This window comes from Syngnathus acus, chromosome 3 (assembly GCF_901709675.1).
Source record: "Syngnathus acus chromosome 3, fSynAcu1.2, whole genome shotgun sequence".
NCBI classification, from domain to species: domain Eukaryota; kingdom Metazoa; phylum Chordata; class Actinopteri; order Syngnathiformes; family Syngnathidae; genus Syngnathus; species Syngnathus acus.
In genome coordinates this window covers 19,680,166-19,707,743 of record NC_051089.1, presented here as the reverse complement: position 1 = coordinate 19,707,743, position 27,578 = coordinate 19,680,166, and the positions used below count along the sequence as shown (strand labels likewise).

The following is a 27,578-nucleotide window of genomic DNA, read 5'->3' as shown; positions in this document are numbered from 1 at the left end:
CAGTGGGTTGGTGGCGCCTGGCAACCGCTCGCCTTTTTCAGCCGCCAGCTGGTCCCTAGGGAGCGCAAATACAGCACCTTCGACAGGGAGCTACTCGGCGTCTGGTTGGCGATCCGCCATTTCCGCTCCATCCTTGAAGGCCGTGAGTTTACGGTTTTCGTCGACCACAAACCCCTCACGTTCTCTATGTCCAAGGTGGCTGAGCTGTGGTCCGCCCGCCAGCAGCGTCAGCTGTCTTTTATCTCCGAGTACACCACAGATATCCGACACATCGCCGGCAAGTCCAACGTGGTCGCCGATTGCCTCTCTAGAGCGGTCATCCACACGGTTCAGCTGGGTCTCGACTACTCAAGTATGAGTGCTGACCAAGCCTCAGATCCTGGGATCCAGTCACTCAAAGACTCGGACACTGGGCTGCGTCTGGAGGAGGTCGCGGTTGGCGGCTCAGGAGTCAGGCTGTGGTGCGACCTCTCCACCGGCCAACCTAGACCACTTGTCCCTGCTGGCTGGCAGCGGGCTGTCTTTGAGGCGATACACGACCTGTCCCATCCTGGCAGAAAGGCGTCCGTGAGGCTGGTGGCTCAGAAGTTCGTCTGGAAAGGGCTGAAGAGGGACGTGCGGGCCTGGGTCGACTCGTGTGGCTTGTCAGCGTGCGAAGGTGCACCGCCATACCAAGGCCCCGTTGGAGCAGTTTACTGTCCCCGAGAGGAGGTTCGACCACGTCAACGTCGACCTTGTGGGCCCGCTCCCCCCTTCCCATGGTTTCACCTACCTCCTCACCATGGTGGACAGGACGACCCGTTGGCCTGAGGCCGTCCCCCTCTCCTCAACCTCAGCTGCCGACGTGGCCCGGGCGTTTATCGGCACGTGGGTCGCGCGCTTTGGGACACCCTCAGACCTCTCCTCGGACCGGGGTGCGCAGTTTACTTCCGATGTCTGGAATGTGGTTGCTAGAGACTTAGGGGTCAAGCTGCACCGCACCACCGCATATCACCCCCAGGCTAACGGGCTGTGCGAGCGGTTCCACCGCTCCATGAAGGCTGCTCTACGCGCCAGTCTGGTGGATGGCAACTGGGTGGACAGACTTCCCTGGGTCATGCTGGGCCTCAGGACGGCCCCTAAGGAGGACCTGCAGTCCTCGTCTGCTGAGCTCGTCTACGGCCAGGTACTACGGGTTCCTGGGGACTTCATTCCGGACGCCACAACGCCTTGGTCGGCGTCCAGGCAGCGGTCCTCCCTGCTGGACGTTGCCAGGACGTTCGCACCTGTCCCCACATCACAGCACTGCACCCCTGTTTCCCGGGTGCCCACCAACCTGCGCTCGGCGAGTTTTGTGTTCATCCGCCACGACGCCCACCGCGGACCGTTGCGCCCGCCTTACGACGGGCCTTTTAAGGTCTTACAGCACGGGGGCAAGAGCATGGTTGTGGACATCGGCGGTAGGCCTGAGACTATCTCGGTTGATAGGATTAAGCCTGCCCACGTGGATGTTTCCCGGACATTGGAATTGGCGCAGGCCCCACGCCGCGGACGCCCCCCAGCGCCTCGCCCCTCCAACCTGACCGAGCTCCCGCCTGCCCGACCGACAACACGGCCGTCCAGCCCAGCGGTCTTTCCGGCGGCGCCCCCTACCCCTGACCCCCTGCCAGCCCCTGCCACCTACACCCGCCGTGGTCGGGCTGTCGTCCCTTTCCGGCGTGGCGATTTTGACTATGGGTGAATTCTGGGGGGGCTTGTGTAGTGGGTTGACATAATTCACCCGGAACCTAAGTTCACGTTACAGAGTTCCGGTGGGACAGTTTACATGTGTGGGACTTTCCTGTTGAGTTTAGTGTGTGTTAGGATCTCGAAGGGAAAAGAGTCTTTCCGTTGTTGAATAAGAATAATTACGAATGTCATTAAAACAACTGCCGTTGGCACCGTCGTTTGTCACTCCGCCTCCGACTCCAGTCCTTGCACACCACAAGGTTTATTTAACATTCACAATGGCTGGAATATAGGTGTGTTGACGAATTACTTGGCTTTTTTTTTGTACACCATTGCATTGTAATAGCCGATCCCACCAATGTCCCACACGAAAAGCGACTTACTACAAATAATTTAGCGCAGTCGCTATTCACTTGATAGTAGCTTCTACAGAGAACTATATTCTGTAAAGTAGCTGTGAATTTTAATGGTGAGTCATTTTGAGTAATCTTGGAAGCTTTCTTTGGTCAAAAGTAACACAGTAAGTTCCACGACTAATTTTAAAACAGTGACAAATTAGAATATTTGTTACTCCAGATTTCTGCCATTTCAGAGTACAGTGATCCCTCGTTTTTCGTGGGAGATGCATTCCAGAACCACCCACGACAAACGAAAATCCGCAAAGTAGAAACGGTATATGTATTATTTATAAATTTAAAAACACCATGTATCGTAATGTCCAACATATAGTGTTTCTTGTTGATTGCTAGAGGGCATGGGTATGTTGTAAATTAACTAGAAGTATGGTTTACCTTGCATAGCAATGCAAAGCATCCATCTTCAGAATTGCCACACTATAGTAACCCGAGGGACATCATGCATAGCAAAACCAAAGTGAGTCAGGGTTGCGCATCAATCTCCTGTTGCATTGAGGTCCAGTACACAAAATTAAAGCTTTTTAAACCCTCCCTAATACTTTTACCGACATAGATATTTCCCTTACTAACCATTCACACACTGTTCTGTGCATGCATTGTACCTTTACATCCATCCATCCATTTTCTGAACCGCTTAGTGGGGAACGGGGGTCGCGGGAGTGCTGGAGCCTATCCCAGCCGTCATCGGGCAGTAGGCGGGGGACACCTTGAACCGGTTGCCAGCCACACAGAGACAAACAACCATTTGCACTCACACTCACACCTAGGGACAATTTGGAGTCTTCAATCAGCCTACCGAGCATGTTTTTGGGATGTGGGAGGAAACCGGAGTGCCCGGAGAAAACCCACGCGTGCCCAGGGAGAACATGCAAACTCCACACAGGGAGGGCCGGAGGTGGAATCGAACCCGGACCCTCCTAACTGTGAGGCGCACGTGCTACCCAGTGCGCCACCGAGCCGCCACCTTTACAGTAAATAAATCAAAAAAACACGTGATATTGTCATGCGGCCCAACTCCTTCTGCACCGGTTGGTGCGCATGGCCGACTGCGCCTCCTGGGCTTGAACTAAGTTACGTCTGCATAGAGGCACACCCTGCACTATCGGGGCTCATTGCCACTGTCCCAACTCCTGGTGCTTTTGTTTTTTCTCCAGTGCTTTTTTTCTTTTTACCCCGTGCTTGTCCTCAGTGAAGCACTGCTCAGAGGCATGAGCACGATTATGCCTGCTGTCCAGACTTTCTGCACGGTGGTGCATTTTTCCTTCGTGCACGGCTGTGTCACGTCTCCGCTCTCGCCCTCCGCGCTAGACCTCGCCAATTCGAAACTGCGCGTGCTAATCGGCACTGATCGCCACCACCTGTCTTGTGCAGCCACGACACGAGGTCGCTGACCGACTCGTCAGTCACCTCGTGCACCTGCTCTGCTGGCGTTCTAGCCTCCCTTTCCCTTTTAGCATTCCCTAAATAAACAGTCCGTGTTTGCATATGGTTTTCCTGGCTCTTTCATGACAGACAGGCCGCGCATGTCCGCAGTGACACACATTCCTCAGAGGCACGCCCCGCGCTATCAATGTGTATTTAAACGGCGTTTTCCCATCATTCATAAACCTGCTAAGTAGCGCCTCCGCAAAGTGGCGAGGATCACTGTAACGCATTAAATGCATTATTGTCATCACTGCCTGCAGGTACCGTATCCTCCACACCATAAGGCACACTTAAAAGCCTTTTTATTAGGTGCGCCTTTTGTGTGGACCAAATTCCAAAATCTGTAAATTTGTTTTGTGTGGCTTCCTTAATATGCAGGCGTAATATGAAGACCCGATGAACCAATCAGAGGACATTATGTTTTAGGTAGACTGGGGCAAAAAAATAATCAGAGGACCGGACGTAACACGTAGAGGAGTACGTACCTCCGCCGCCATTGGTAAATAAATACTATCGTTTGTGCAAATCTGTAAAGTTGTTTTGTGTGGCTTCCGCCACACAGGGAAGTAATATACAGGCACCCGATGAACCAATCAGAGTCCATTACATTTTACGTAGATTGGGGCGGTACACCAATCAGACGACTGGATGTAACACGTACGTACCCCCACCGCAATTGGTAAATAAATACTGTAGTTTGAGCAAAGTACGTACCTCCGCCACCATTGATCAATAAATACTACCATTTGTGCAAATCTGTAAAATTGTGGCGGAAGCCACACAAAACAACAGAGACATAATGTACAGGCACCCGATGAACCAATCAGATGGATATTTTGTTTTATGTACATAGATCGGGGAGATAAACCAATCAGAGGACTGTACATAACACGTTGAGTACGTACCTCCGCCGCCATTGATAAATAGATAACATCGTTTGTGCAAAGAAAACAGCATTACGACCCTCTAAAATGGCATAGACAACGAGACACGCTTACAAGGCACGATTAGAGGTTTCTGGAAAGCCAGGATCATTGCAGAAGAGCAACATGACAATGACGAGAGGGAACTTGGCATGTTTAATTTGGATACAGAAGATGAGGACTTGGACGATTTGCGTATGAATATCGATTAACAATATTGTGAGTACAGTAGAGTACATGGATTAAAAGTAGAATAAAGTACAACCGAACTCACTGTCTTGCTCTCGTGACGTTTTTTTGTTTACCGTAAGTCATGCCATGCATGCGCCCTATGCGGTGCGCCCTAGGTGTGGATTAAATACAAAATAGACCCCGCAATTGAGTCTGCGCCTTTCAACCCAAAGCGCCTTATGGTGCGAAAAATACGGTAATCAAAATATGAGTGTTTCTTGAATTTGTGTGTATGTGTGTGTTTGTTTTATTTGTGTCACTTACTTTCAATTTTCTTAATCCTCACTTCCCAAGGAATGAACACAACCACACTGTTGTAAAGGACTCGAGAAATTTTCTTCAGCATCTGCAGAATAAAAAAAAGAGTTCAGGGATGAGAATCTTCCGCGGATCCGCGGATTTCCATGTTTTTTTCCGTCGGGAGTATCATTTGCGTGAATCGTGTAGAGCCGTTGAGAAAATTGTTTTTATATGGGGGGGAGCGACTGGCAGCAGTATTGCGACAATAGCCGCCTTATTTTCGGCAGCATTTTGGCGCTACTTTCGTCACATCATTTGCCTACTCATTTGCCTAATTAGCAAAGGTTTTAGCCAGCATGGCGAAAGTTTTAGAGAAAAAAGACGAGGATCGTGCCAGGGAAATAGACAAGTCGAACGGGATCAGGAACTGCTTCAGATGGGTATGGCCCGAGAGCAGCGTCATCTTACAACTCGGAACACAGTCCGTAACCACCTGCCTTACGGAACATATCCGTAAATTAGATGTCCCGGGGAAGGTTTGTCCATTCTTTGTCAAGATGTGATAAACTATGGAGGTCGCGGCACTTCGAACATTAAGGAGCACATCAAAACAAAAAAACACAAAGGTACATTTTTACTTTTACAAGCATGTGGGTAACATGATGTTACATGTAAGTTAATGTTAGGCTATTGTCATGATATCGTTAAAGAATAAATCTTCAAAGATAGATAGATAGATAGATAGATAGATAGATAGATAGATAGATAGATAGATAGATAGATAGATAGATAGATAGATAGATAGATAGATAGATAGATAGATAGATAGATAGATAGATAATAAATCATTTTGAGTTGATATTACTCAGCCAGTCTGAGAAAACGGATTTAGATACTAATATATATATATATAGATATGAAGAAGAAATACCATTTATATATCGTCGTACATGGTGTTTTCAATAATGGTCATGGTGATCTTCAATTTTATTCCTTATAGAAAAATTAAAGATCACCATGACCAACTACCAGTTACCATCGGCCACGCAGACTGCAGCTACATCCAGCTGTTCTCAACCACAGCAGATGCATGCAATGTTCAGAAGTCATCCAACATGTCCGGTGAAGGAGCCGGAAGTCAAAACCGCTGATATCAATACGTGATAGAGTGGCAAATTCACAGGTATGAATTTGTGTTAGCGAAATCAAATGATATTTAAAAATGAAGATGAACAAGTTTTATGAGAATGTATTTTAATCTTTGTTTCACTTAATGTAGGAAACTGGCATGGATTGAAAATGGTACAGTTGATCAATGTATATACTGGTAGGTGCTTAGAACTAGTGGTATCTTGCTGTGTAGAGATATATTTATTATTCATTTAGTAGCTTATAATATGTCTGCTTTTAAATTGTAATAGAAGGGAATTTGATCAAAGTGGTGATGGTGTTTTACATTATACATTACATTATCAGATTAGCTGCCTTTTCTTAATTATACGAGAAGCCTTTTTAATAATTATGGTGTATGTTTATTTTAATGAAATGTAATGCTTCTAATATTATCTATATATTATTATACAGGCAATGGTTCTTTGTGTAGTTGCACAAAATAATCTCCCTCTGTCCATGGCACCTGTAATGATTGATCTTGCCAAGGAACTTGCCCGTGACAAGAAGGCATTAGACTATTTGACTATGGACAACTGCGTCCTATCTTATGAAGAACGGTCTTGCAAAAACACTGCATAACAGAACACTTGAGAACATCCGGAACTGCCATTTTTCTCTCAACATTGATGAGAGCACCAGCAACAACAACAAGAGGGTGCTTGCTATTCTGGTGAATTATTTCTCAATGTCGGATTGAAAGGTGGTGCTAGAGCATTTGGCTTCATTGGAGGTGATAACTGTTGATGCAGAGTCTCTGCATAAGGAACTTGTCAACCTTTTTGAAAATTTTGAAATACCATGGGCTAATCTGGTTTCCGTTCTGATGGACTCGTGCGCAGTCATGCACGGATCAAAGAGTGGACTGGAGACCCGGATCCGCAGTAATCAAGCACCCCATCTTCTGGATGTAGATGGCGACATTTGTCATCATGTACACAATGCATGTAAACAGTTTTGTTCAGTATTTGAACACTGGGCAGAAGGCCTGTTTACTGATCTCTACAATGACTCGAAGTGGTCTCCAGATCATAGAGAACACATGTCAGAGATATGCGAGCTTCTACATATCAAATACACAGTGCCAGAACGCTTCGTGAATCACCGCTGGCTTTCTGCATAAGATTTGCCTGTCGGCACTTTGAGGATCTGGGACGCTTTGCAGGTGTTTTATTATGCCTTTGTGTCTTCTGACCTGAGGCATGTGTATCATGGCATAGTGCTGGAGATTTATAGAAGAATGAATGTCAGTATCAGGAGCAGACAGAGAATTAAAGAAATCACAGAATCCCTGTCAAGGAAGAAGCTGACGGATGGTGGCAAAGCCAGGAAAGCACGCATCGTTGACAAAGTCCTCTTCAAGGCCAAACGAAGTCGTCTCCCGATTCAGTTTTATCAGGCTGCTCTGCCAATCTTGAAAAGATATGTATGTCTTTACCAGAGCACAGAACCACTAATCCATATCGTCCATGACAAGCATGAAGAGTTATTCCATGATTTTTTGGCATGCTACGTCAAGCCTGAAAGGATTCCAGCATCCTCCCGTGAGCTGGAAACCATGGATTTAGAAGATGCAGAGATTTTCTTACGAGAGAAGGACATCTTCACAGGCACAGCTGTTCAAGCCATCATTAAAGACAGCAGAAAGTATGACTCTACAGTTCTGCACTTTATGAGGAAAGCCACCAGGGCATTCCAGGTATGTGGGAAGTACCTGCAAAAGAAGATGGCATTGAATAACAAGCTTCTAAGATCCATTACGTGCATTGATCCTGCAGCTAGAGGGCATGCTGTGACATCCCGAGGCCTGAAGCAGCTCCAGGAAATGGTTGCAGTTTTGAATGAGGAAGAAAAGGAGAGGTTTTCTTTACAAGTTCAACAGATGCAGTCAGATATCAACCTTCCTTTGTACAACAGTAAAGAGATGAAGGTGGATGAATGGTGGGCTAAGGTTGCTGTTTTTGACAAGTATGCTGCTGTCTGCAAATTGGTATTCTTCGTTTTGAGTATCTTTCATGGACCGCAGGTTGAATCATCTTTTAATACTATGGATGACATCATGGACATTAGATCATGTCGTATGAATATAGAGATTTAAAGTGCCATTCAAACAGTGAAGTACCATGTGAAAACTAGGGATTCATCTGCTGTCACTTATTTCAAGAGAAAGGACATCCAGCATGATGTTGTGGACAAGAAACTGTGTTAATTTGCGACAATGTGCCAGTGAGTACAAAAAATACCTCAAAAGAAAGAGAGAAGCCAAAAAAAGAAAAGATGAAAAGACAACAGCTCAAGAACAAGAGTCAACTACAAAGCAAGGAAGAGGCAAAGCGCTGTGCTGCAAGGTCAGAAAGGAAAGCACTCAAAAAGCACCATTCAAGACTTGCATCTAAATCTGCCACGATTAAGAATATCACATCAAGGAGAACCCATGGTTTGACTACAAATACTACCACGCAGGACAAATCCACCAAAGGACACACATTGGTGCAATCTACATCAGTGCCCTCGATCTCAAAAACTGCAAATCCTCATACAGGAACATACCAGTCCATCTCTGAAGCAGCAAATACTTACATCAGGCCCAGTGCATCAACCACCACTAACTGTCTCCAGGCCATCTGACACCCAGTCCTCCTCTACTAGAGCACCACAACCCAGCACTTCAACTCCACAAGAAGACACTAATGTTCTCAATTCACAGCATAAGCGTAAAGCCAGACTGAATGTGCTAGAAATGTTGATGAAGAAAAGAAAGAAAAATAACTGAACATTATGACTGCACAGTAGCATGTACAGGACTGTCTCAGAAAATTAGAATATTGTGATAAAGTTCTTTATTTTCTGTAATGCAATTAAAAAACCAAAAATGTCATACATTCTGGATTCATTACAAATCAACTGAAATATTGCATCATTATTTTAATATTGCTGATTATGGTTTACAGCTTAAGAAAACTCAAATATCCTATCTCAAAATATTAGAATATTTCCTCAGACCAAGTAAAAAAAAAAAGATTTATAACAGCAAAACAAAATCAAACATTTGAAAATGTCCATTGATGCACTCTGTACTTGGTTGGGAATCATTTTGCACGGATTACTGCATCAATGCGGCGTGGCATAGAGGCAATCAGCCTGTGGTATTGCTGAGGTGTTATGGATGCCCAGGATGCTTCAATAGCGGCCTTTAGCTCATTTGCATTGTTGGGTCTGGTGTCTTTCAGCTTCTTCTTCACAATACCCCACAAATTCTCTATGGGGTTCAGGTCAAGGGAATTGGCAGGCCAATCGACGACAGTAATGCCATGGTCAGTACACCATTTATTGGTGGTTTTGGCACTGTGGGCAGGTGCCAGATCATGCTGGAAAATGAAATCATCATCTCCATAGAGCTTTTCAGCAGACGGAAGCATGTAGTGCTCTAAAATCTGCATTTCCTCTGGACTTGATGAAACACAGTGGACCAACACCAGCAGCTGATATGGCTCCCCAAACCATCGCTGACTGTGGGAACTTCACACTGGATTTCAAGCAACTTGGATTTTGCTCCTCTCCAGCCTTTTCTTCAGACTCTGGCGCCTTGACTTCCAAATGAAATACAAAACTTGCTTTCGTCTGAAAAGAGGACTTTGGACCACTCTGCAACTGTCCAGTGCTTCTTTTCCATAGCCCAAGTCAGACGCTTCTTCCGTTGTCTTGAGTTCAGAAGTGGCTTGACCATGGGAATACGGCTATTGTAGCCCATTTCCCGGACACGTCTGTGAACAGTGGCTTTTGATACCTGGACTCCAGCTTCAGTCCACTGTCTTTGAAGCTCCCCCAAAAACGTCTTTGATGGCTCCGCTCAAGTGGCAGCCTGTTACAGCAGCTCTGTCCTTTCTTCCCTTCTTTTAGTGTTTGGATTGTGTTATAGTGAGTTTTTTGTTGTTTTTCACCTTCTCACATTATTGAATTAGGCTAGTGGATGTTCACGTTGTAACATTCATAGTTTGTTCCCGACTGATTTTGGAACTTTTTGGTGCGGCGTCGGGTGAGCCATCCATACTCGGCTCCATTGTCTACACCTGCGATCAGCTGTTAGCCTGGCGCTACACACCCCTTCCCTGCGGGTTGCGGCCGGAGATCCCCAAGGAGATACAGCCGCGGAGAAGAGGATGCCGAGCCGGAGTAAAGTGCAGGCAGCGGAATAAACCGTGCTTGCCGTCGGTCATCATGGGAAACGTGAGATCTCTTCAAAGCACAATGGAAGAGCTAACGGCGCTAGCCAGGGCGTAGAGGGAATATTGCGAATGCAGTCTCATGTGCTTCACGGAGACATGGCTGAACGATCTCTCGCCCGACTCACACCTCTCCCTGGACGGTTTTCAAGTGGTGCGGGCTGACAGGAGTGCTACGGAGAGCGGTAAGAGGAGAGGGACTCGCTGTGTTTGTGAACGATAGATGGTGCCATCCCAGACACGTCAGCGTTAAAGAGCGACTCTGCTCCAGTGACTTGGAAATGTTGGTGGTTAGCATGCAACCGTACACCTTATTGTTATAACTGTGTACATCCCTCCCTCGGCTGTCGCTGCTACCACTACGAACCGGATCCACGCTATCGTTTCTAGGCTTCAAACCCAGCACCCCAAATCTCTCCTCCTCATCTCCGGGGACTTCAATCATGCTTCCCTGGCCTCTTCCCTCCCCACCATTACGCAATATGTTGACTGCCCCACCAGAAACGATAGAACTTTGGACCTGTCGTATGCTAATGTCAAGGATGCATACACCTCTTCGTCCCCTCCCCCCACTTGGTCGCTCGGATCACAACCTTGTCCATCTGGTCGCGGACTACACCCCGGTGGTTAAACGGTGTCCACCTGAGAGGAGGTCTGTGATGTTGTGGTCTGAGAAATCCACTGCCAGGCTCAGAGACTGCTTTGAGAGTACAGACTGGGAAGCTCTCTGTGGCCCCCATGGAAGTGACATTGACAGCGTGACCCACTGCATTACGGACTACATAAATTTCTGTGTGGAGACCACTGTGCCCTCCAAGTTGGTCCGGTGTTTTCCCAATAACAAACCCTGGGTGTCGTTCAAGATAAAGGCTCTGCTTAATGCAGGGGTCTCAAACTCCAGTCCTCGGGGGCCGCATTCCTACATGTTTTCCAAGTTTCCCTCGTTAAACACACCTGATTCAAATGATCAGTTCATCCTCACGTTCTACAGGAGCCTGATAATTGAATCAGGTGTGTTTAACGAGGGAAACTTGGAAAACATGTAGGAATGCGGCCCCCGAGGACTGGAGTTTGAGACCCCTGGCTTAATGGGAAGAAGAGAGCTTTTGGTTTGGGGGATGTGGTGGAGCTGCGTAGAATCCAAAAGGAACTCCGGCTGAAGATCAGGCAGGGGAAGGAGAACTACGGGAGGAGGCTGGAGAAGCAAATGGGACTTAACAACGCCAGAAACGTCTGGAGGTGTCTGCAGTCCATCTCGGGCCATGGTAAAGGGGTTGATCGGAAACCAGCTGATGGGGACAAGGACTGGGCCGATGAACTCATTCTGTTCTTCAACAGATTTGGTTCCGCCTCCCCCCCGCCCCTTCACCTCGCTTCGCACCTCATTCTGCCACCTTCATCACTCACTGCTGGGGTGGGGGCAGTACGGACCGGGACAGGGGGAGACTGAATAAGATGGTCAGAAGAGCAAGCTCTGTCCTGGGCTGTCCCCTGGACTCCATTGAGGTTGTGGGTGAGAGGAGGACGTTGATTAAGCTTAAATCCATCATGGACAACACCTCTCACCCCCTCCATGAGATTGTGCGGTCCCTGAGCAGCTCCTTTAGCGGCAGACTTCTGCACCCTCGGTGTAGGAAGGAACGGTTCCGCGGGTCCTTCTTTCCCTCTGCTGTCAGACTTTACAACATGCGTGGCACCTGATAAAAGGAAAGTGTTTCGTCTCTGCTAGCGGCACTTGTGTTTGTCCTCGTCTGTTATTTACCCTCTTTTGAAATTTTGGCACTTGTTTTATTCTTGCACTCGTATTATTCTTGCATTCATATGCGCTGCTGTGACAAGTGAATTTCCCCGCTGTGGGATGAATAAAGTTCTATCATCATAATAATCATTCTGGAAGCGACTCTTCTTCACAATGCTTTTAAGGCTGCAGTCATCTCTCTTGGTTGTGCAGCGTTTCCTGCCACATTTCCCCCTTCCAACAGACTTTTTGTGGATGTGCTTTGAAACTGCACTCTGTGAACAGCTTGCTCTTTGAGAAATTTATTTTTGTGTCTTATCCTCCTGATGGAGGGTGTCAATGATGGCCCTCTGGACAGCAGTCAGATCAGCAGTCTTCCCCATACTTGTGATTTAGTTTACTGAACCAAGTGTTTTTCAAGGCTCAGGAAGCCCTTGCAGGTGTTTCGAGTTAATTAGATGATTCAAGTGATTAGTTGAATACCCTACTATTATACTTATTCATGATATTCTAATATTTTGAGATAGAAATTTGAGTTTTCGTAAGCTATATGCTATAATATAATATATATGGTGGGTCTCATCACCAAGGGGGACGAGACTCGATACAGGCTGGAGGTTGACCTTCTGACCACGTGGTGCAGGGACAACAACCTCCTGCTGAACGTCGACAAGACCAAGGAGATTGTTGTTGACTTCCGGAAGGGTCACACCCAACACCTGCCGCTGACCATCGACGGTGCTGTGGTGGAGAGAGTGAGCAGCGCCAGGTTCCTGGGGGTGCACATCAGTGAGGATCTCTCCCGGTCCACCAACACCGCATCGCTGGCGAAGAAGGCCCAGCGCCGCCTGTACTTCCTGCGGAAACTCAGGCGAGCGGGCGCTCCTCCGGCCGTCATGACTACATTTTACCGCGGCACCATTGAGAGCGTCCTCTCCAGCTGTATTGCTGTTTGGGGTGGCAGCTGCACTGACTACAACTTGAAGGCCCTGCAGCGCATAGTGAACACGGCTGGTAAGACTATTGGTGCTTCTCTCCCCTCCTTGAAGGTCATTTGCACCTCCCATCTCACCCGCAAGGCGACCACGATTTGAGTGATGTGAGTCACCCCGCTCACTCTTTGTTTGATCTTCTGCCCTCTGGGAGGAGGTACAGGAGCCTGCGCTCCCGCACCACCAGACTCACCAACAGCTTCATACTCCAGGCTGTTAGGATCCTGAACTCGCTCCCCCTTTCTGCGTAGCGTCCTGTACTTTGCGCTATGCTTGCTGTCTGCTTTATGCACACTGGCTCAGTTTTGCTCCTCTTATTTGTTGGGTTATTTGTTTATTACTTATTCGTCGCTCATATTATTTATTTATTATTTATTGTTTCTGGTTTGTGCCTTCTTGTTTTTATTTTGTGTCGTCTACTTGTTTGTCTATCGTGTACTATGTCTCGTCGCCGTGGGATAGAGGAAACGGAATTTCGGTTTCTTTGTGTGTCTTGACATATGAAGGGATTGACAATAAAGCTGACTTTGACTTTGACTTTGATAATCAGCAATATTAAAATAATAAAAGGCTTGCAATATTTCAGTTGATTTGTAATGAATCCAGAATGTATGACATTTTTGGTTTTTTAATTGCATTACAGAAAATAAAGAACTTTATCACAATATTCAAAATTTCTGAGACAGTCCTGTACATATTGATGTAAATATTTGTATATAAACTTTTGAATGAAACACACAGATTAACTCATTTTATTATAAGAAAGACTGGATAAAACCGCTCACAACAATCTGTGGCAAGGTACTTCAGTGTTTAAATATTTGTCATGATTTATTTATGATTTATATGCTAACTACCGTAATTTTCGGACTATAAGTCGCTCCGGAGTACAAGTCGCATCAGCCATAAAATGCCCAAAAATGTGAAAAAAACATATATAAGTCGCTCCGGAGTATAAGTCGCATCAGCCATAAAATGCCCAAAAAAGTGAAAAAAAACATATATAAGTCGCTCCGGAGTATAAGTCGCATTTTGGGGGGCAATTTATTCGACAAAATCCAACACCAAGAACAGTCATGAACGAGCAACAACAGGCTAAACGATAGGTATGCTAACGTGACATAAACACAAACGAAGAGCTGAGAACGGCCCTGACGTAAAATTCAGAGTTATTTAAAAAACTATTACATAAAAAACACATTAATAAAACCATATGTGTCACTCCAATTCATTAAATCCATCGATCGTCCTTTGTCAACAATGCGTGCGCGCCGCTGACGGCGCGTGCACTTCAAAATATTCCACAGGCCCATATAACGATATATAAATTATATATCAAATAACTATTATATAAGAAATAATGTTATCAAACCATCTGTGTCACTCCAAATCATTAAATCTATCGATCGTCCTTTGTCAACAAACGGCGCTTGCACTTCAAAATATTCCACAGGCACATATAACGATATATAAATTAGATATCAAATACCTATTATATAAGCAATAGTATTATCAAACCATCTGTGCACTCTAAATCATTAAATCCATCGATCAAATTCCTCGTCCTTCGTCAACAACGCCGCGCGTGCGCCCTGACGTCAGCCTCGTCGTCATTCCACAGATCTACTATATAACTATATTGTAGCGTTAACAAAGTACAAGGAAAGACGTGGGTTTGGTAAACGGCTCTTTATTTAACAAAACAAACTTCCAGGCGTGTGGCGGCGTGGACTTCCAGCCACGGAAGTGGAAGAGAGCTCCATAGAAGCCATGACCGAGCCCCATCCACCGTCCCCGGACAGCCACCCGGCTGAGCGCCGGCCCTCGACTTCCATCCACGGAGGTGAAAGACAGCTCGTTAGAGTAGGACCGGGCGTGCGTAAAAGCATTGTCCGAGCCCCATCCACCGTCCCTGGACAGCCACCCGGCCGAGCGCCGGCCCCCGACTTCAATCCACGGAAGTGAAAGAGAGCTCCGTAGAGTAGGACCGGGCGTGGGTAAAAGCCATAATAGTTTTTCAAACCTTCTGTGTCACTCCAAATCCTTAAATCCTTCAAACTCTTCGTCCGCCGTGTCACTTAGAAACAAAGCCGCTAATGATGCCGGTAGTACGTGGGGCCCTTCGTCATCTTTGTCATCCCGTGATCAATCTTTGTCCTTTATGTAAACAACCGCCGCGCCACGCCGCGTCGCGCTGCTGACGTCACTTGAAATTCAAATTACAGTAATCCCTTGCTACATCGCGGTTCGTTTATCGCGGTTTCACTTTTTTTTTTTGGAACATTTTTGAAAATTTTTGAAAAAAAAACCACATATAAGTCGCTCCTTATTATAAGTCGCCCCCCCCCACCCAAACTATGAAAAAAAACGCGACTTATAGTCCGGAAATTACGGTATGTCTTTATAATTAATCTTTCACAATTCATTTCCAAAAGATAGGTATTATGAGTGTTCTTTGATAACAAGATATGTGGTTGTAGATATATGTTGCAAAAAATAAACAGTTTTCATCAAAAGGAAAAACTCCAGAATTGATTGTGCCATTTTGATGTATTAAATTCACCTTGATAGCCCACCAAGCAGGAATATTTTTTTAACAAAACTGTTGAAATTGAGTGATGAAAATAATGGTTTTAGGGTTCCTATACTGCCAAAATCCAGGAGTTTCCAGGGAGCTTTGCTACCTGGGCCCCCTCCGGGACGTTGCCCCTGGCCCCCTGTGGCCCCCAATGGGGGCCTGTGGGCCCTATGGCCCCCAATAGGGGCATGTGGCCCCCAGACCCCGGCTACTTTTCAGTGTTTTTTTTTCATTTGCCGTTCTCATCCCTGAGAGTTGTTGGAGACAGCCAAAAAACAACAACAATAAACAACAACTTTGTTGGAGACATCAACCACTTCTTTGTAGCTTTTAGCGGGCCGATGGCCTCGTGGACCGCAACCACACGTAATAATTCGTGATACCAAAGAAAATGGTTGGAACTGAGAAAAAGAATAAGTCTGGGAACATGTATGAACACATAATGAAACATTTTGAAAAAAAAGAAAAACAATTTGCGAATATGTGATGGGGTGGATGATGTGGGTGATGAATTGTGAATATGCTTGGGTTGACTGTAGTTTTAAGTAAAAGCACCAATCACAGCTTGCAATGGTGGTTTTATGCAAGTAAATATGGTCCAGCGTGTAGCTCATTATTTTGTTACCTCATATCTGCAGAGGAGCGAGTCGGGAGGAGGGAGAAAGGCAGTATTTTGGGAAAATAAGAAGAGGCTTTTCGATCTGTTCTCATGGAGATGATGCTAAAGATGGCGTCACATCATTGCCGTGTGTAATAAATGAACCTCCATTTAATGCTTTATGTTTCAATTGGGGTTGAATTTAAGTTAAATATAAAGTCAATACCTTTACCCAAAAGAACTTTAACTTTACAGATTAACAGAGTCAATCTCCCTCCATAGCAGTCTGTCACCCTGGATGTGCGGATTGCATATTGACGTCGAAGACGGATCTATGTTACATAATTGTTCAGGTTGCATAAAATCTGATGTATCTGATCTGGGACCACATATGAAAACGACTCTTATTGGATTTGGGATATAATCGTATTTCGTACTAAAAATCGTACTATTCAGATTGTCAGACAAAAAAAATCTGACACATCACAGACAGGCACAGATGGGCAAAAAATCTGATGTGGGTCACACTTGCCTGCAATGTGAATTTCGCTTCAATTGAGCTAACAACGGGTCTTCAGTTGACCAATACTACATCATGAGAAGGCCCAATATCTTTTTTTTTTTTTACATATTTAGAATCATATGTAGAACAAACAGAGAGTCCTCTACAGGCTGTTTTGGCCATCAATGGCTCACGTTGACCTACGCAAAATATGTACTTTGAAATCCAATTAAGTTCCCCAGTGAGCACGATCAACTGGTGCTCAGTGTATAGGTCTACGTCAACTGGGTCATGTTCCAGGTAGATGGTTCAGCAAACTTGAGTCTAATCGTGAGCTCAAGGTTGACATACCTTGGGATGGAAAACCTTGAATATCCGGTTCCAGAACAGCTGATATGAATTACCGTACTTTCCGGACTATAAGTCGCAGTTTTTTTCATAGTTTGGGCGGGCATGTGATTTATACTCAGGAGCGACTTATGTGTGAAATTATTAACACATTATATCATTCCACGTTAGCGTTGAGGTAGCGTGATTTATTTTGAAGGCCGTTTTCAGGCGATACCACTTCCTGTTTTACATTCGTGTACATATGTCGGTTACAGTGGTACAGGAGTCATTGACGATGTAAGTGGGTCTCTAACAAGAGAAATGAATGATCACATGTGTCTAACCTTTAGGACAATGTAGTATTGCTCCAAATGTTTGTTTAAATTCCTTTAGAGGTCCGTTTTCGCGTGTTAGCACGATCGCGAATTAGCATCTGTCCGCTAACTTGTTAGCCTGCCCAATACTTCTTGTTAACATGTTACATGCACACACGTATAATACCGTATTTATTCTAATTATTGCCCATATTCTAATAATCGCCTAGTGTGTTAGCGATGACAAATGAAAAACATTGATACCTCTATCGCCCATGCTGCTAAAAATTCTCCCCAAAACTTCCGTTTTCCTCCGCAACCGCATGCCGACGTCATTGCGCAAGTTTAAATATGACTGATTTGACAGCACGTCGAATGTCCCTTTTAAATTGTTTTTCTCCATAAACTATGATACAATTACACTCGTCACTCCGCTACAATATCCTCACACAATTACATTATCGGGGCGTGCGCTCGAACAAGACGATCGCGATAACATGACGTGCGCAACATGTGATGTGCGACGATAATGTGTCGCATCGATGGAGCGTCAATTGACGCACCCCGCTGTTAGCGGTAGATCAACACAGCCGCTGTTCTAGTGTTAAGAACACCAGTGAAATGCAGGTATTGCAAACTACATAAGGAAAATATACATATCGCCCATTTCTTTGCCCCTTGGCGATCGGACAAAAAGTGTTCTCTATTAATCGCCCACACTGTTGGACATACCCCTTCTCTAATTATCGCCCTGGGCGATAATTAGAATAAATACGGGATTTATATTTTCAATATTTATACAAAATTTTCTGTATGTTATTTATACTATGAATGTGTTATTTACATGTTTGAAACAATTATTTAATGTTCTAATAATAAAATATGCACTTAAATGGTTTCATATACATTTATTAACACAAAAGATTTACAGATTTCAACAAAAAAAAAAAAAATGTACAGATGAGAGGGTGACTGTACTTCGCGGATTTTACTTATTGTGGGTGGTTTTTGGAACCAATTATCTTCGATAAACGAGGGATTGCTGTATAGCTTGCAATTGCTGGCCCATGTACTCTATTTTTTTCATTCTTCTCAGGTAACGTGCTTTCTCTGCAATGTCCACGTTGGTCTTTGTCAGATGTTTATTTATGTAGACATCTGTGCCTTTGAGCATCTTACCATCTTTTAGGAGTGCAATTTTGTGCTTCCTGTTGACAAATCTCAGAATGACCGCTGGCTTGTCACTTCTGTGTCTTCTGGGTAGCGGATGACAGGCTCAACCTGGTTGGAGTACATAGTAATTCCATTTGTTTGCAGAAATGCAGCCACTTGTTGCTTGGCTGAGCTTGCGTGTCGCTCACAGCCGTCACTGCTTGCCGTCACCACCCTTGAATAAGATAGTGGTTTAATTGATATTCCAGTGATGACAATGTCATTTATTCTAGTATTTTGCTGAAGGTCTGCGATCCGACTTTCAAGGTGGGCAAGCCGCTTGTCCTTCTCTGCATTGAGCATACAGAGCGTCTTTACCTCTTCCACCAGTGCCAACATCTGATTCTGCTGCATCCTCCCAGTTAAACTTCTTCTGAAAGAAAGTCAGGTGACTTTTTTATGTCCTCGACATCCTCAGTTTTTTTTCGGCCCCATATTGCTCTCTTTGGACCCAGCAATTTTTGACAGCTCAATCTGCTGTTCCCCGGTAGATCAGCTGTTAGCTGGCAGCTAACCCTGTCAGCCATAGACGTCTATCTTGTATAGATCTAATTTAGACATCTAAAATTGGTTTCCGTATAGACCTAAAATAGACGTCTAAATTAAAAACATTAAATATGATCTTTCGAAATTTTAAAGTCTGAACCAGCTGTAAATTGTATAAATAATGTACAGAAGTTGTTTGGATTTGTGTTTAACAAGCATATTGATCTTACATGTGAATTGGTTATTTCTGTAATCTGATATAGACATCTATTTTAGGTTATAGACTTCTAAATTACGTCTATATATATATATAAACCTAAAATAGACATCTAAATTAGTTTATTTTAGGTTATTTTATAGACGTCTAAATTACGTCTATATATAGACCTAAAGTAGACGTCTAAATTGGGTTATTTTAGGTTATTTTATAGACGTCTAAATTACGTCTATATATATATACCGTTTTTTCATGTATAATGCGCCCCATGTATAATACGCACCCTAAAAATGGCATGCCGATGCTGGAAACTTTTTTTTAAAGTCCCAATGATCGTCACACACATCTGGGTGTGGTGAAATGTGTCCTCTGCATTTGACCCATCCCCGTGTGATTTGGATCCATCCCCTGGGGGAGAGGGGAGCAGTGAGCAGCAGCGGCGCCGCGCTCGGGAATCATTTGGTGATCTAACCCCCCAATTCCAACCCTTAATGCTGAGTGCCAAGCAGGGAGGCAATATTTTTATAGTCTTTGGTATGACCCGGCCGGGGTTTGAACCCACAACCTTCCAGTCTAAGGGTGGACACTCTACCACTAGGCCACTGAGCTGGTTTTTCATAGCCTCCGTAAGGTATATGTATTTTCAAAGCCGTTTTGTTCATCTAAAGAAACGACTTTCTTTCAGATCATCTTTGGGAACAACCGGATGTTATTCTGCCGGTCAGTATCACTGGGCATGCAAACTCGATAGCGAAGAAATATGTGAGACTCTCAACGGGATCACCAATATTTGAGTGATGTTCCAGTTATTTATCACAATTATTTATTATTATAATAATAATATATATAATATATATAATAATTATTTATTATTCACAATTGTCATGGTGATCTTTCTGGTGATTTCTTAACTAGGCTGGATGTATTTTTTTTGTTGGCGTTGATTTCTCCGACTGCCCAGAAAGGCACCACCGCGATCAGTTAGGTTAAAATGAAAAGAGAGGAAAGTGACAAGCTTTTTCTTAAATGAACACGTTTGACATTGCTATAGTGTCAGCTTTTAATTATATTGCGCTGTCATTTTAAAGAAAATTAATAGATGCAACAATATTAATTTGCTTTGAAAATACCTGAGTAATAAAATGGATGGATGGATGAATGATGATCACAATTAAGTAGAAAGTCTCCTTTGTAATATATACTCCTTGTAGCATGTAACGGTACCCAAAAAGAGGAGTTTCTTTGCATCGAGGTTTATGCAAAGAGCTCACGTAATTATATTGTTGCTTTTTGGTGAAGTGAATGAGTGTTCCGTCTGTACGACTGGTCTTTGAATGCAGCCCGCTTCAATGGCAGAACGCAGATGAATTTAAAGACATCAAATGAGAATAATCCTTTATAAAACTTAAAATTGACTGACGCAAACGTGAGTTCTTCATGTTTTTATTGAAAACAACATAGTGCTGACGCCGCACGACGCCGTACGACATCGGTTTTTCGCTTTCCAAATAAGGCGTGCGCGCTCCCGCGGCAGGGGGAACAAAATCTCACGGGGGAACCAAATCTAGCACAACAGCTGCCTCCGTATGATATCCGGTTTGCGATGGAGATTAAAAAACAAACAATATTTGACAATAACACACCATCAAGGATTGCACCATCGCATCAAACGATGTGTCGTCAATTATGAATTTTACTGACTAAGTGTGTTGGGCAGGATGGCTGAATGCGATGCGCGATTGACAACAAACAAGAAGAAAGGTGATTTAAAGTTTTATTTCGAGGGAGATTTTCTTAAAAAAAACCAAAAAAAAACAAAACAAAAAAGAAATTGTACCCATGTATAATGCGCACCTCAGATTTTAGGACAATAAGTTAGTTAAATTTTGCGCATTATACATGGTAAAAAACGGTAGACCTAAAATAGACGTCTATACTAGGTCTATCTGTAGACCTAATTTAGACGTCTATATTAAGTCTACACATATACCTAATTTAGACATCTATTTTAGGTCTATACAGTCAAACCTCGGTTTTCGAACGTCCCGGTTCTTGAACAAATCGGAATTCTAATTTTTTCACTTCGGATGTTGAACAAAATTCAGAGGTCGAACCTCGCGAGATGAGCCGGGAGGACCCGAGAAAACCCGACCGCGCGGCCCGGATGCCAACTGACTTGTTATTGTATTTTCGTTACTTTGAGGATTGTATCAACCCCTAATCATGCCTCCAAAGAAAGCAAGTGGGAGCAGTAAAGCAATCCTAAAACACAAAGACGCTCTTAAAGCAATGAGACAGTGAGCGCCTGGCGCGCTGCGGTTGTGCGATCGGACCAAATTAAGCTCCCTGCGCACTGAGATCCACTAAAAGTTTGGAAAGTACATCAGGACTTTAAAAATATTTTCACAATAATGCGACCAGCGCGGTGCAGTTGCGCGGTCGGCGGCGCACTACGGTTGCGCGTTTGGCGGTGCGCTGCAGTTGCGCGATCAGACAAAAATGCGCAAATGAAAAAATGCTTAAAAAAGGCGTTTTTTAGTCTTGGAACGGATTACATTATTTGTAATGGGGAAAATAGATTCGGAATTCGAACGATTCACTTCTCGAACCGCCTTCTGGAACGGATTGTGGTCGAAAACCGAGGTTTGACTGTATTTCACAATTATTATTGCTGTTGTTTATGTCAATTCTAGACATCTGTGTCAAAACACAACAGTGGAGCATTATTCAAGGCCTAATCCAACTGCATCAGTTGAAAATTGTGATTGAAGGTCACATCAGATGAAATGCTGAGTTTTCACTCAACCAGACACCAAATTGCATATTAATTATTCATTGTCACACTGCTCTCTTAAAGACAATTTATTCTAATGGAGCCTGAGCAGCTTTAACACTGTAATTAAATACCGCTATCACAACAGGACATAAATTTACTCTGACTGCATTGCCCAACATAGCTTTCTGTAGCCTGAGTTTATCTTGGTGAAACAGAAACAGTTAAAGTGGATCAAAAACTTCTAAAACACATGGGAAGGGAATCTTGTCTGTTTGTTTTTTTCCAATCATTATGGCTGTGATAATCAGATATTGCAGCACAAGAGAAAATTATCAAAAAAGAGCGGATATCAGTAAATATTCTGATGTTGTGCTAGGCATATATTTACTTAAACTACTCTTCCCAGACACGTTTTGATTAAACTCACGGTGAATGATGACAACGGTAGGAATGAAATATAAATGTGACATAAATAGTGTACAATTTAATCAGTGTCAAGTGTATGTTCAGGATCAGGCCCTTATTTGATCAAAGCAATACCTAGGGCCTTGTAATATGGAAAAACATATGCATTAACACCATTATTGAAATTCAAATATTAGAAAGAAAGAAAGAAATCGAGGTACAAAACAATACATGAAACAAACTTGAAAATCAAGGCCCCAAACCTTTTCTTTTCATTATTTTTTCTGTTTTGCCTTCTTTTTCCAAAACAATCAAATACTCCTGAATTGGGAATTTGGAGCATGTCCTTCGGGACTTGGAACTTACAGCAAGGATAGTTCATAATTCAATTACATGCTGAGAACCAAGCTTATGTTTTAAAAACTATCGATCCATTTTCTGAACCGCTACAAGTATTGTGGGCATGCTAGAGTCTATCCCAGCTGATTTCAGGCAGTAGGTGGGGACAAACTGAACTGGTTGCCAGCCAATTGCAGGGCACACATAGACGACCAACCATCCGCACTTACACTCACTCCAATGGGCAATTTGGAGTGGAGAGAGGGAGGAGCACATGCAAACTCCACATAAGAGGGCAAAACCCAAAACCTCTGCACTGTGAGGCAGCGTGCTAACCAGTCAACCACCATTCCACCCCTTTTAATAACTATTTGATATAATTTTATTTTTTTTAAACATTAAGACCGTACACTCGCTCCCCCACCACACACAAAATTTAAAGCTTACGTATCACGTTTATAAATTCTTCCGTTTTAAGTTTTACTCATTTAGTTGTAGCTTATATAAAGTGGAACAATGATGCTTTTGTCTGAATTCCTCATTTGGATAACATCACAGGTCCCTCTTTTATACTTGTTCTGAGGTGCGGCTCAGCCCAAGCCGTTTTGGTGCGGTCTCTTTAAATGCAAATGAATACTTCACATCCCACTCCCTCCAGGACACAAGATATGCACCTCCCTTTCCGGTCAGACATATTTGTAGTTCTTTAGCTGAGGTAGCGTTTACTTACGCAGCAAACTTTTTGATTGATTAAGAGATGTCAATGGCAGATGACTTGTCCATACATAGATCACATGTAATAAAATAAATCCCCTCACAATATTTATCAACACGTCTTGTAAACAAGCACTGCAGTCAAGTTAACCAGTAAGCTAATTCTAGCATTAGCGAGAAGCTAACGATTGCATTCAACAGATTGTGTTCCCCAAGAATAATACAGCACCTTCGATGCAATTCTTCTGATAAAACTACTCAAAATACACCCACATAAAGTGAAAACAGAGCGCACAGCTCTAAAATCAGCAGAATGCTATGAAAACTATTGCATCATAGACACGCAATGATATGGAAATGAAATGCAGTTTATTACTTTTGTGTCATCTCAAGCTTACCACTTTACTGTGTCCGTCGTTTCCATAGATTGAAGGAAATGAACCATCAACGAAACAAAGTCTTTCAGTGAATCCTTCTCGATACTAACAAAACAATTCTGAGAGACTCGTCCTTGAACAAGCAGGACTTTGCCCACAGATGTGGGAACACTGCTTGAAAAATGAAATTTGACCAGGCACTTCTTTGAGGTTCTGATGCTGGAGGACGATGCAATGAATTGTGTGGATTGATGCATCCAACAATTGAACATTTTGATCTCTCCATTTCAGCATCCTTGAGTTGTTTGGACTACAAAAGTCTCACCGAGTTATAAACTAGGCGGATTCATTTTAAACATGGCGAAATAAATATGTTCTTGGTTGCAGATATATAGTATTAAAATGGTTAACAAATATCACAGAATCTACTTCTGTTTCCGGTTTTCCGCTTATCCGCCATGTTTATGACTCGGATTTTTGTTTGTCAACACCCATTACCTTGTTTGGTTTGTCCCACCTCAACGGATGTAATGTAATAGATAAAGAAATGTCATAGAAAATGAAGAAATCTGAACAGAGTAAAAAATAGCCCCCCAAAATGATCATAACAGTATCTCTGTAGCACCTGGAGGGTTATATTACACTTTTCTACACTCCCGGATACTCCAGATACACAAGAGAATGATTTTAAAAGCGAAAAAAGTCGATCTTCCATGATACGTGTCCTTTAAGGGCAATGGTCTGTTTTGTTTGTGCTACGTTTGTGCTGGTTTTTGCTGCAGCACAAACACGGCACAAACAAAACAGACTATTTCCCTTAAATTTTGCGTGGAGTGGGGGGCCAGCTTCACACTATACGCCTCACACACGCGCGCGCAGAAAACAATAACTATTTTATATCGCATAATTGAACTGCTCATTGCTTCAGCCTTCTTCCATAATCCTGCCACTTTCGCCTTCAAACAAGGATCTAGTCTCCGTGCTGGATCCTTCACTCTAGCTTTAAAATCTCACCACATCACTGACAGCTCTCATCACAATCACAAACGACCTTGCCATTTCTGCTGACTCAGGAAATAGGACATAATTATCCACCATCCATCCTCGTCTTCAGCTCTTTTCTGGGCCACTTCAATACCTTTTTCCAAACGAAAACAGTTTGTCCACAATTTCAGCTTCAGGTCCACTTTTGTGGCAGTTAATCAAGGCATATAACAAGTTAACATGATCTTGTGTCCCGTTTCTAGTTTTCTTCCTAGTTTTTTTTCCAAGTTTGATCTGAACAGGGATTGTGCCTGTGACCACATGATTTGATTTTTAGAATGCTTGTTGCAGCACACTATTGTCAAGTTAATTTTTACCACAAATGTACAGCTCTTCATTACAGAAATAAAAAAATGACATGGTTTTGATAGAAGTCATACTAGTTTGTATACATACATCAGCTCCTGCTGTCTGATAGCCCCTGGTCCTTGTTAGGCGTCCCTCATACTTCAGAACTATCTCTCTGGCATGCCTGGAATACAAAATAATGGACATTGAGACTTTGAAAATACAACTGTTACATCCAAGAATAATGCGAGAATAATGTCTGAATGCCTATACCTCGGTTTACGACAACCTCAAGTTACGTTTAGTGTTTACGACATACAGTCAAACCTCGGTTCTCGAACGTCCCGGTTCTCGAACAAATCGGAATTCGAACAAAAAATTTGAGATTTTTTACTTCGGTAGTCGAACAAAAATTCGGAGTTCAAACCTCGCGAGATGAGCCGAGAGGACCCGAGAAAACCCGACCGCGCAGCCCGGATGCTGACTGACTCCGTTCGTTGTTATTGTATTTTCATTACTTTGAGGTTTGTAATCATGCCTACAAAGAAAGCAAGTAGGAGCAGTAAAGCCATCCTAAAACACAAAGACGCTCTTAAAGCAATGCGACTGAGCGTCTGGCGCGCTGCGGTTGCGCGATCGGACCGAATTAAGCTCCCTGCGCACTGAGGTCCACTTAAATTTTGGAAAGTACATCAGTTATCTGTTCCAGAAAGAGAGGTAACTTAAACTCTGTGTCAGTTACTGTGCGGACAGTACAGAGGAATCACACTCCTCAGCCTCCCCTTCCAATCAAGATTCGGGATGTTGCCGTGCATTTCTCGTCCAGTGCTCATTAGTGTTCAGCCAGCAACCATTTTTATATTCCACCGACTATCCCAAGATTGCCTACCTCATAGGCTGTCTCTGGGGCCACAGCAAAAGTCAAAGTCTGCTTTATTGTCAACCTCTTCACATGCCAAGACACACAAAGAAATCGAAATTACGTTTCCACTATCCCACGGTGACAAGACATAGTACACGACATACATACAAGCAAAAAACACAAAATAAAAACAAGAAGGCACAAACAATGAATAATAAGAGTGATGAATAAATAATAAATAAACAAATAACACAATAAATAAATAAATAAGAGGAGCAAAACGGAGCAAGTGTGCATACAGCAGACAGTCAGAATATAGCGCAAAAGTACAGGACGCTACGCAGAAGGGGGGAGAGAGTTCAGGATCCTAACAGCCTGGAGTACGAAGCTGTTGGTGAGTCTGGTGGTGCGGGAGCGCAGGCTCCTGTACCTCTTCCCAGAGGGCAGAAGATCGAACAAAGAGTGAGCGGGGTGACTCACATCACTCACAATCGTGGTCGCCTTGCGGGTGAGATGGGAGGTGTAAATGTCCTCCAAGGAGGGGAGTGAAGCACCAATAATCTTACCAGCCGTGTTCACTATGCGCTGGAGGGCCTTCATGTTGTAGTCAGTGCAGCTACCACCCCAAACAGCAATACAACTGGAGAGGACGCTCTCAATGGTGCCACGGTAAAATGTAGTCATGACGGCCGGAGGAGCACACGCTCGCCTGAGTTTCCGCAGAAAGTACAGGCGGCGCTGGGGCTTCTTCGCCAGTGATGCGGTGTTGGTGGACCAGGAGAGCTCCTCACTGATGTGCACCCCCAGGAACCTGGTGCTGCTCACTCTCTCCACCACAGCACCGCCGATGGTCAGCGGCAGGTGTCGGGTGTGACCCTTCCGGAAGTCAACAACAATCTCCTTGGTCTTGTTGACGTTCAGCAGGAGCTTGTTGTCCTTGCACCACGTGGTCAGAAGGTCAACCTCCAACCTGTATTGAGTCTCGTCGCCCTTGGTGATGAGACCCACCAGAGTCGTGTCGTCAGCAAATTTCACCATGCGGTTGGCGCTGTAGGTTGCAGCGCAGTCATGCGTCAGCAGGGTGAAGAGCAGCGGACTGAGCACGCAGCCTTGGGGGGCCCCCGTGCTCAGCGTGATGCTGGCGGAGATCTTGTCGCCAACACGTACCACCTGAGGTCTTTGACTGAGGAAGTCTAGTAGCCAGTTGCAGAGGTAGGTACTGAGGGCCAGCTTGGCGAGCTTGCAGATGAGTCGTTGTGGCACAATGGTGTTGAAGGCAGAACTGAAGTCCACAAACAGCAGTCTCACATACGAGTCCCTACTCTCCAGGTGGGTGAGGGCTGAGTGGAGGGCCGAGCAGATGGCATCCTCAGAGGACCGTTTGGCTCGGTACGCAAACTGGAAGGGGTCTATGGTGGGGGGTAGAATGGATCTGATGTGCTCCATGACAAGCCGCTCAAAGCACTTCATG

General features: G+C 44.2%; 1 protein-coding gene across 2 annotated transcripts in view; it reads right to left on the bottom strand.

Annotated features, from left to right (window-relative positions):
- LOC119120155 (transmembrane channel-like protein 3) overlaps window positions 1-27,578 on the bottom strand; it is a 124,236-nt gene that overhangs the window by 77,745 nt on the left and 18,913 nt on the right. The window contains exons 3-4 of one of the 2 annotated variants that reach the window (XM_037246787.1): window positions 25,354-25,429; window positions 4,967-5,048 (exon numbers count right to left, since the gene is read on the bottom strand). In XM_037246787.1, coding sequence (XP_037102682.1) covers window positions 4,967-5,048; window positions 25,354-25,429 — 158 coding nt within the window. The remainder of the gene's footprint in view (window positions 1-4,966; window positions 5,049-25,353; window positions 25,430-27,578) is intronic. The other variant, XM_037246788.1, reaches the window with a different exon arrangement.